The 10,735-nt window shown below is 42.3% G+C and overlaps 1 protein-coding gene across 1 annotated transcript; it reads left to right on the top strand.

The window, feature by feature from the left end:
- Positions 1-642: 642 nt before the first annotated feature.
- On the top strand, positions 643-3,092 carry LOC100274370 (putative tify domain/CCT motif transcription factor family protein). The gene is given in 4 exon segments (NM_001148730.1): positions 643-820; positions 907-1,158; positions 1,246-1,303; positions 2,776-3,092. Coding segments are annotated over 4 exon segments (543 nt in total). The 5' UTR covers positions 643-687; the 3' UTR covers positions 2,876-3,092.
- The last annotated feature ends 7,643 nt before the right edge of the window (positions 3,093-10,735 follow it).

Raw genomic sequence — 10,735 nt, 5'->3', positions numbered from 1 at the left:
TTATCTTGTCTTGTGTGTTCATACCATGCCGCCGCGCCATGACGGAGTGGACCACTTAATTTTATAGATGGCCAAGTATGCCATGTTAAATAGGCCGGCACTAAGAATGGTAAGGTTGGTAATGTTTCGATACGGCACGAACACAATTTTTATATTTTTATAGTGTCAGTGCCGGTATGATACGGGTCTAGTACCGTGCTTGGGTCCACCCGGCACGATGAGCGAGCACAAACACGACACGATTAAACATAACTTAGACCAACTGATAGTATGTAGATGTGATTGTGATATGTACTTGTAATTGTGAATTATAATTTATTATAGTTTTAAGCATAATAAATTCAATTTATAATGGTTTACATATTTAAGTTCTAAAATTGTATATATATTCTCAAAAATCTTCTATGTTTTTTAAGCTCTCAATGTAAAATAATTTTTAGATTGATACAAGCACTATTAGATATTAGTGTCGTATAGTACCGATATGACACGACTAAACATTATAGTGTACTTGCTTCTACTGCTACTATTCCCTACGCACGCGCCACACGGCTTATAATTAATCTGAGCAGCCGGCAGCCGGAAGGCGAAGGCCCTCAAATCCACCGCGCGCGCTGCAGCCTCTCTTGCTCGCTCCTTCAGCTAGCACGCAACGCAACCTCCCTCAGGTGTCGGGTGCCGGCGGCCATGCCGTCGACGGCGCCTGTAGAGCTCGACTTCCTCGGCCTCCGTCCTGCTGCTGCGGCCGCCGCCGAAGACGACCACCACCACGGCAGCAGCACCACCTCCGCCGCCGCAGCTGCCTCCTCCTCCGTCCGAGGTCTCTGTCTCTCGATCGCGTCTTTCTTTCTCCCATCGATCCCAACACCTACGTAAACCGGATCATCGGTGCATCCGTGCATGCAGGCATGAAGACGAGCGCGATAGCGAGCATCGGGGCGCACAAGCTGCGCCGCGTCATCGCCGGCGACGAGGCGACCAAGCAGCATCAGCAGCAGCAGGCCCCCATGACGGTCTTCTACGGCGGCGCCGTGGCCACCTTCGACGGCGTCTCCCAGGACACGGCGGAGGCTATAATGAAGATGGCGATGGAGGTCACTGCTTCCAGCGGAGGCCGCATCGTCCGCCGCGACGCATTTCGTGGAAATTTAACCAAAGGTATATAGCTGGTCGTCGTTTTGGGTTCGCGCGACGACCTTATTAATCACCATTTCGTCCTCGCTCTGATTTGTTCTTGCTTCGCAGACATGCCGCTCACAAGAACCAAATCGCTGCAGCAGTTTCTACAGAAGCGAAAGGAGAGGTATAAACGCATACACGGCCACATCATCCAACCCCATGTACATGTGTAATTCTGTGTGATTAATTAGTTAATTAAGTAAAGTACTACGTACATTAGTTTCATATTAATATAAGAGATTAATTATATGTGTTCAATAAGAAACTTACGCGTTACATTATATTTTTAGCACATATTATATAGTACATTTCTACTCACAAAGACGATTTGAGTAGCGCAAATAATAATCGCATGCGTATCAGGTTTGGTCACAAAGACGATGATTTCCCCAACTTTATGAATATTCCACCAATGACTCGCGTACGCATAGAAGTGGGAAGCAGTAGGTAAAAATTTAGAAAAGAAAAGAAACTGAGTGTTTAGATTCTATGAACCTTCTTCGGTGTTCAGTATCTGTGTATCATGGTTAGCGTGTTTTGTGTGTAGAAATAATACCATACACACACGTACGTCCAGGACGCTGAACTAACATATTTTGTTAGCGTGTTCAGTATCTGTTGGATACAAAGTTTTGTTAGAAGTTTCTCCTTTTTAAGGAAAAAAAGCACATATAATAATACAAATGTGACTAGCGCTTTCAGCTGTTATATATTTTTAACACGTAGCAAAATATACTACTCCTATTATGAAACAGATTTACTTGTACCATCTTATTTTTTTTTAAAAAAAAGATCAAATTTTGGAACAGAACAATAACTTGCTGTAGTCTGAGTTCAAAATGCATGTTCGAGTACTATATAATAATAATAATAATAATAATAATAATAATAATAATAATAATAATAATGTCAAAACATCACTTATTTGTCTCCACAAAAACATACTACTTCCACTTCAACAGTATATATATAGATAAATATATAAACAAAATTAAACAGGGTACGTACGTTACGTACGTGTGTGTGATATCAGTCGTTGTTGCTGGCACCAGCGAAAGTATACATATAGACCGTGTGGGCCCATTATTTGGACCACACAACAATCTCCATCGGTCAGTTGAAGAAGGTAAGCGCACACAATCAAATCCCCACGTTTTGGACGTGACGGGACAGCGATAGCTAGCTAGCTTTTGCACGCGGTCGATTGCCCAGCACCTACCGAATCGATCGACGACCGCAATTATACTGCCGCACACCAGGCCTCCAGCTGTTCTTTTTTCACAAAGGAATATTTTGTTCTCATCACATCTGATTTGGTTGGTTAATTAGTTTGGACCGAAAAAACGCAGACACAGTTGGCGCGCGCGCGTGCGTCACGCTTTCTACAATGTTTCTTACTACTCCGTAACATGCATGATCACATGTTTTCCAATCTAGATTTTGGGATACATGAATTTTGACCAAACTCTCTCTCTCTCTCTCTCATTAATAAACCACTACCTGCCATTTTTTAATTATAATCATGTAAGCTACAGATCGATGACGCTATTACAGTCAACTGATTCGTTTCGTGTGGATGAATTATTAAACGTGCAGGCTGAGTGGGCCGGGTCCTTATCTGCCAGCATCGGGAGGACGAAGCAGCCGCGTTGGTGCAGCGACCATGACGTTTCATGTGAAGGAGGAAGCAGCTTAATAAGCCTATAGCTACCTTACTTGGCTTGGAGTCCACTGCAGCAAGCTACTAATTCAAAAAGGATTCTTTGACAGTATTTTCTTTATTCGATAGTATAATTGTATCTACAATTTTTTTAAAAAAAATCCGCAGGGATAAGTTCGTTTCACAATTTCATTCATGATTGTAGATAAGGTTAACTCTCGAGTTGATCATAGCCATATCTATGCTTGTTATACATATATTTATTTCTTTTTACCCAGGATGTTCAACGCATTACATTGTTCCAAAAAAATGGTGTAGGCTGAAGATCCCTTAATTTGGTGCTTTTGGTGTCTTTATCCAATAGCTCCAAAAAAATTTGATAAACCAATAAGTTTTTTGAAGTGGCTGAAGATAAGTTAAGGTTGTATTTGTTGGCCTTCTTCCAACAATTTATAAAATCTAGGTTCCGAGATTTACAAAATATTTTACATTGGGAGTTGTGGACTACTTCTAAATAGGGACGAAAATGGATATTAGGACAAGTTTAATATTTTAAAATAGATATGTAAGAAGTTTGATGAGCACATTATTAAAAATAAGAATAAATTTTACATATATTGTTTTAAGCACTATTTGCTCCCTACAACAAAAGGACGGAAAAAATATTCACACACGTATCTGTATCTATATCCAAACTTTATATCTGTCATATAATAAGATACATCATAAATTTGAGGTTTACCTTTTATGAAACTTTACAAGCTCAATGCTAAAAACAAGAATACAAATTTGTATAGCAGATTCTATATTTTATTCATTCGCAATCAAAGAAAAAAGACCAAAAAAATAATATCCATTTCCCTACTTCTAAATTATCTTAACCACTTTTATACTTTCTTGCTCTCTTGTATATCTGTATCAGGATTATATCCATTATGTTGTTCTTTCTCATGTCTTTCCACCTTTGGTCTAACCGATGGATACTCTCGGCATCTGTAAAAAGTCATACCGCCAACAACCACCAAGACATATTCAAGGATCCCAGTACAATGAGCTATCATGTAGCCCACTTGCAGGAACCATCAGCCTTGGGGCCCTGTGCCTAGCGGACCTCTGTGGCTCGGCCAGAGGGGGATAGGACCAAGAAACATGACATCGAGACACCCTTAAGATATATCTATATGATCAAGTTTTGTAAAAAGCTACAAGAGACCTAGGGTCCACTGAACCTCAAGTCATTCTAACAGTCAGTGCTCATGGTGCCCCAGAATTGCCTAAGGTGGAATAATTTAAGTCCCTAGGGACCCTCGTTCCCTAGGCCAATGATCAGAAGTCTAGAGCCCCGAGGCTTCTCATGCCCCATCACATTCATGGGAGTTAGTCCCCATCCCTATCATGCCATGGGGCACTCACATGTCTAAGTCTCTAGGGACCCTCGTGTCCCTATGTATTATGGAGTATAAGTGCTAGGAATAGCTCGGACCTAGAGCACTCAATGACACTTAGACACTAGGGGCACTCTGCTAGCCCCATCGTCCTTAATGTCCTTAGGCCTCGTATCGTGAAAATGGTCGGACCCATACTCTTATGGCCCAAGCCACATGTGAATAATGGACTCAACTCGACTAAGTGTAACCCTATCACAATATAGAAGGATGTTATTGGGCCCATCAAGGACAATACAACCCTAGGAGTTGGACCCCACATCTAAAGATTTAAAGACAAGTCCATAGTGTTATATTAATGGATAAGTCTTAGGTACAAAATATTAGATACATTATATGTGATATTATAGGCCTAATAAGTTTATTGCTGCCATGACATAGATTGCATGGTACTCAAGTTCACTATGCGGTACATGTGTTTTGATCCTATAGCCACACGTGAGCACACGAGAAGTACTATTAAGTACAAAAGGCTAGCTACCAACTACATCGTACTAAATAGAGTAGGCCTTGATGTCTATGGATGTGACATATCATACCTAACTCTATGACATGTATCACAACCACATATAAAAGGGCATCTCAGACCCTGTTCTACGATCGGTGGGCATGGGCCCATATGACTTCAAGAACAAGATAATGATAAGGTAGTTGGGCTTAACTAGTGGAATTCAAGGTTGATGTAACCTATCTTGTCCCTTGCACTATAAATGGAAGAGACGAGTAAACACTTTAAGGGTGACCAGATACTTGATTAAGATCAAGACACTCTTGCATAAGAGGTCGCCTAGATGTCATGCATAAAAGGTGGATTATGACCATTAAGATAGAACTCCTACCACAACCAAGAGTTGTGGGTGAGCTAGAAGGTCTTGATGCTCACTGGTCTTTTGAGGTTGAAATTGTATCCTCCTTTTCTTTATGTTAATCAACATGTAGCAATAGGACATATGGTGCCCAAATCTCTCTAACTTCTTACATGTTGGCTCCCAATTGTGCCTAGGTTCAATATGGCTACTGACTTGTGTCATGTTCCTTCCTAACTTTCTCTCTCTCTCTCTCTCTCTATCTGGTAGTCTATGTACCTTCGCGTTGTTAGATAATGACATTCGATACGCAAGGTAGGGGGAGGAGGTTGTTTTTTTATTTTGAGTTTATCATGTTTTGTTGTGAAGCATGACTATGGCGATGCCATCATGATTGCTAGTTCAACTCAACATTGACTAGCAAAAAACTAGGGAAATCCGGTGGTTATATCAACTTTAGTGAAGACAATTTTGAGAACCCATACATTCTTCCTTATATGAAGCACTACATTGACTCCCCATTGTGGGTATTAATTTTTCATCTTAAATAAAAGCACTTATTATTGTCACATTAGCCTCGTCAGGCAAGGCAAAATTTATTTTTTTCAACCCATTGTAGATTGTATTGTTCTTTATATATACTCTATGGGTTTAAGAATGTATTGCCCACCTTTTTGTGAGAAACACGTAGTGTTATGACCCCTGGCATGTTCAACATGGTACTTACCGATTGAGATAGGTATCATGCTGCTTCTAGGCTCTTTCATGAACATTTGGGTGCCTAGGAAACCTAGGACCCCTAATGAATGTTGAGAGCCCTAGTCCCTGCATGATCAACATTAGCTCTGACATGATGATAAAGAGGCCATTGCTCCTATGAGCCAAATGGTCCTATTAAGGTGAGATATAGAGTCTGCAATGAGCTTGTGGTGCTCACTTTCCCTCTAGTTCTTGACCTATGGGGGACAGATATCCCTTGGGTCCACTAGAAGGCGAAAGGGCCTCGCGCGGGGTCTTGGGCTAGTTACCCCGCAAGGCCATCCCTTCGTGGGCCGGGCTAGAGCTATTGGCGGAATGGGTCAACCTGAGAAGGCAACAGATTCAAGCCCAAGCAATCCGTTGAATCGTGCGCTATCCAAAGAAACCATCCGACTTTCCCGCGCATGGCGTCCTTGAATATCGGGGCGGATTAGGGATGAGTCGGCAGTGTTTTAGAGAGATCAGTTCAATCGGTTCACTATTATTCAGGAAACATGTGATCATGATGTACATGCGGAGTGCCCCGTAGTCGTGTATATAAGGCCCAAGGGGTACCCCATCATTTTCATCGACCATCTACCTATCTCATTAGCTTTTCTCCATTCAGGAGACATCGCTTGTAACCCACCACATACAGATCCACCCCAGGAAGTAGGGTATTACGCATCTCCAAGCGGCCCGAACCTGCAGAAAATCGTCTCTCTCTCTCTCTCTCTCTCTCTCTCTCTCTCTCTCTCGTGCGACCAGCACGAACCATTGAGTTACAGTCAATAGCATCGTCCTACCCAAAAGCATCGCAAGGGTAACCCTGGGTGTGTGGTCGGACTCTAAACACCGACACGACCCCCTTTAGTTGGTCCCCTCTAGCCATGCCCCATGGTCCAACCATTTTGGACTAATGTCTAATGTGGTGGTGTAGAAACAAGAGGCAATACACTAGAGCGACTAAGCCATGGTATGTGCATATATTGCTATGGTGGATCGTCGTTTTCTTGGCTTGGTCCATCCTCCTCCTAACACCATCCCATATCCTAAAGGCATCATTAAGGCTAAGAGAATACAAGTCTACTACTTAGCCTACCAAGGTAAGTGAAGAGGGGTCTGACCAACACATGAACACTAGAGATCTCGACAACACTCTTACTGTCTTATAACCTGCCACCATGGACTAGGGCCCCCTAGGGACCTAAACCTAACAGGTCCTAGAAATAATGGATTGTAACCCCTAGAATCATGACTCTAGCTAGTGCTTAAGCGAAACATGGATTCACTTAAAATTAAAAATCCCCATCAAAATTATTTGAGGATGAAAAGAACATGGATGCTTGAGAGGGGGTGAATTAAGGCTGTTTTGCACTCTATATTAGGCCTCTAATTAATCTCTTAAACAAAACCTATACAGATAACCAAGCAAGCTAGTGCAGCTAAGGTTATGTCTAAGTGTTGCTATCTCTACTGCAAAACGAGTTATTGAGAGGGAAATGTGCCCTTGGGCCATTTCTATTTTGTTTTGGTGATTAAATGCTCAACACATTGTGTTTGGACTAACATCATTGTTGGGGACTTGTTCTCAAATGCTATGAATTAAGAACAAGGCAACATAAAATGTTAAATATTAATGCCCTTCGTCCACTGAAGCATTATCTCCCCAAGGATTCAATGAACTTCGGACAAAGGCCATGAGCAAGATATCACGAAGGTCATACCTTCGTGATTAGAGTTATAAAACAATGTAGGATGAAATATAAAAAAATATGAAACATAAGGGAATGATATATCAAAAACACATAAGATTATTCACATATTTTATTATACAAACCTAAATATTAAAACATAATATTTAGGTACATTTATACCTTCGCCTTGGCAAAAATCAATAATTCCAGCGTAATGTGCCAGCGATTACAAGATTTCGTGAACAGTACAGGGGTACTGTTCACCTATTTATAGACACAAGGCGCAGCCTGTGTATAATTACATTTATGCCCTTTACAATCAACTACAATAATGACACAGAATATCATGGGTCTTTAGGTCATTTCATCTTTAAGTCGGTTCACCCCTTCGTCTTGAGACATGTCACTGTGCCGAAGCTTTATAGGCGATAGCTTCGGCACTGCTTTTGAGAGGATCTGTCGAAGGTGTTTCTTTCTTTAGAATCTTCGGCTACGAAGCATACCCCCAACAGTAGCCCCTTCGCGGTGCTAGATCGTTTTTCGTAACGAGCTTGATCCGTGAAAAAATCTTTTAGGCTTCGGGATGCCGAAGATCCGAAAACACCTTCCCTGAGCTCGTTGGCGAGAAACGATTAAAATAATCCGTGTGCGAGGTGGCCCCATCTTGCAGCAGTTACACGCGCCCTGGTGATTCACCTTCTCGGACTCTGTGGCCCACCGTTCAGTGAGCGCGGGTGGCTGTTTGTCCGGTGCGGAAGACCTTGACGATTCACCTTCCCACCTGTGGCACTATATAAACAGACGGGTAGGTGTGAAGTTACCACAACATTCATTGCTATTGCACTATTTTGCTGCCAAAATATTGACCCAAGCCGAAGCTTGCTTACTGCATCCTCATCTGAAGCTATTTGTTTTACTCAAGCTTCGTAACAAGAAAGAGCTTCGGCAAAGTTAAAAATTTTCAACTTCATTCGAAAAACAAGAAATTCAATCATCAGATGGCCAGAGTACGTTCAACAGCTAGGGTTACTCGCGACGGAGAGGAAGCCCAAGGTGCCGAAACTGCTCCAATCTCTAAAGTGATGAAGCGTTCAGGGCTGGTAGTATCGGAGGATGCACCTGCTGCTGAAGCTTAGCAGGCTGATGCTGAGGAAGTTGAGTCAGAAGATGATTACAGCGCAGTGCCAACTAAACCCAACCACCTGGAGTTTGGGAAATCCACCATTTCCGAAGGTGACATGCCGAAGCTGATGAATTTGGGCTATTTCAGTGAAGCGAAGAAGGAGCTGGTTCGTTTCGGCGGGGAGGAGATTACTCCGAAACTAGGAAAGGATGAAGTAGTGGTCTTCAAAAGCTTCTTTAAAGCTGGTTTAAGATTTCCTTTAAACAAGATGATTGCTGATGTTTTGAAGAAGTTTGGGATCTATCTTCATCAACTAACTCCTAACGCTATCGTTAGGCTTAGTGTTTATATCTGGGCTCTCCGAAGCCAAGGGGTGGAACCATTTGCCGAAGGCTTCTACCAAGTGCACGAGCTTCATTATCAGACCAAGGCTAGAGGAGATGGGTTGCATGAAAACTTTGGCTGCTACAATTTTGCCTATCGCAAGAGTACAAAATTTCCAGTGATCAGCTATCGTACCAAGTGGCCAGTTGGCTGGAAGTCTGAGTGGTTTTATGTCAAAGTTGACGAAGAAAAGGAGAAGTTGGTCCAGAATCCACTAGAATTAATCTTCGGAGAGACCAGACCCCAGTGCAACATGACACCAGGGAGTCCAAGCCAAATTGCTCCGGCTGAATTTAGAGTTATTGCGGAGCATATCGGCACTAGGGACTTAGTGCAAGAATTCTTGGCTTTCAGAGTGTTCCCAACTTTGAAAGAGTGGGACATGCCGAAGCTTAAGGGAGAAAAGAAGAAGGGGGAACTTATTCGGTTGCCTTATCATTATAAATTCAAGAAACATTTCAAAGTGCCTTGCCAAGAGTGGCTGGACACGATTGAAGTAATGTGCAATGAAATTCTCGACAATTACTCTAAAAAAGAAGATCAACTAATGACTGCAGCCTTCGGCACCCGTCCGAAGCGAAGGTTGAACCGAGTAATGGATGCTCTGGACTTTGAGTATCCTGACTACGAGCGGCTAGACAAGGATGCCGAAGGACAGAAGAGAAAGAGAGTGGCTGGTGCTTTGAATAAAGAAGCTACTAAATCAATGAAAGACGATGAAGAACAATTGAAAAAGAAAAAGCTGAAGCCTAAGCCGAAAACAGATGCTTCGAAGAAGAGAAAAGCTACAACTCCGAAGCAGAAGGCAATTGATGAAGAAGAAGAAACTGCTGCAACACCCTCTGCCACCGACGTGGAGGAAATCTTAAAGGTAATGACTGAATCTTTGCCTATCAAGCTAAGTCCACTGGGGCCACATCTGATGAAGCTTTTTCAGAAGGAAAAGGAGTCTGCAAAAACGAAGAAGGCAGCTAGGCCGAAAAAACAAAGAATCATTACAGTGACGGAAGTCATTGAAGGGACACCACCACAAGCTTCAGCTCCGAAGGCACCAGCTGTTGAGAGCACAACAGCTACCGAAGCTACACCTTAGGAAGCTACAGCTGCCGAAGCTACCACAGCCGAAGATATTCACTTAGAAAGCACAATTGCTAATATTGATAAGATACTGCTAGACATGGCCGCAGAAGAAGCTGCTGCAGCCACCGAAGAGACTATGGCCCCAAAGCCCGAAAAGGAGAAAGAAATAGCCAAAGACACTTCGGAAGATGAAATTTTCAACTTTCAAAACTTAGATGGACAAGAGTTGATGAAGGCTAAAAAAGAAGAGCTAAAAGAATATGCCATATCTTGCGGATATCAGCCGGGGGCACTTCTCTTCGGTGGCATTGATGACGAAAAGTTGGGCTGTGTCTGGGATCATACCGGAGCGAAGGTTATTGGTACTCTATCAAAGAGTATTGGTTTCCTGAAGCTCGAGACGGACATTAGCCGCTATCGACGACAGCACATCGTTGGTAGTTTATTCTATTCCAATTTCAAGGTAAACAACTTTTCTTTAACTTTTATTGTTTTTAACAACGAAGATGTTCTCTAACGAAGGTTGTTTGTATGCAGAGTATGCTGTTGAGTAAAGCTTTGAAAATGCAGCAAGATTTTGAAGATAAAAAACATGAAGTTATAATTGAGAGTTTAGAAAGCAA

Source organism: Zea mays, chromosome 2, assembly GCF_902167145.1.
Source record: "Zea mays cultivar B73 chromosome 2, Zm-B73-REFERENCE-NAM-5.0, whole genome shotgun sequence".
NCBI lineage: Eukaryota > Viridiplantae > Streptophyta > Magnoliopsida > Poales > Poaceae > Zea > Zea mays.
The sequence above is the reverse complement of the archived record's forward strand: the minus strand, read 5'-3'. Positions and strand labels throughout refer to the sequence as shown.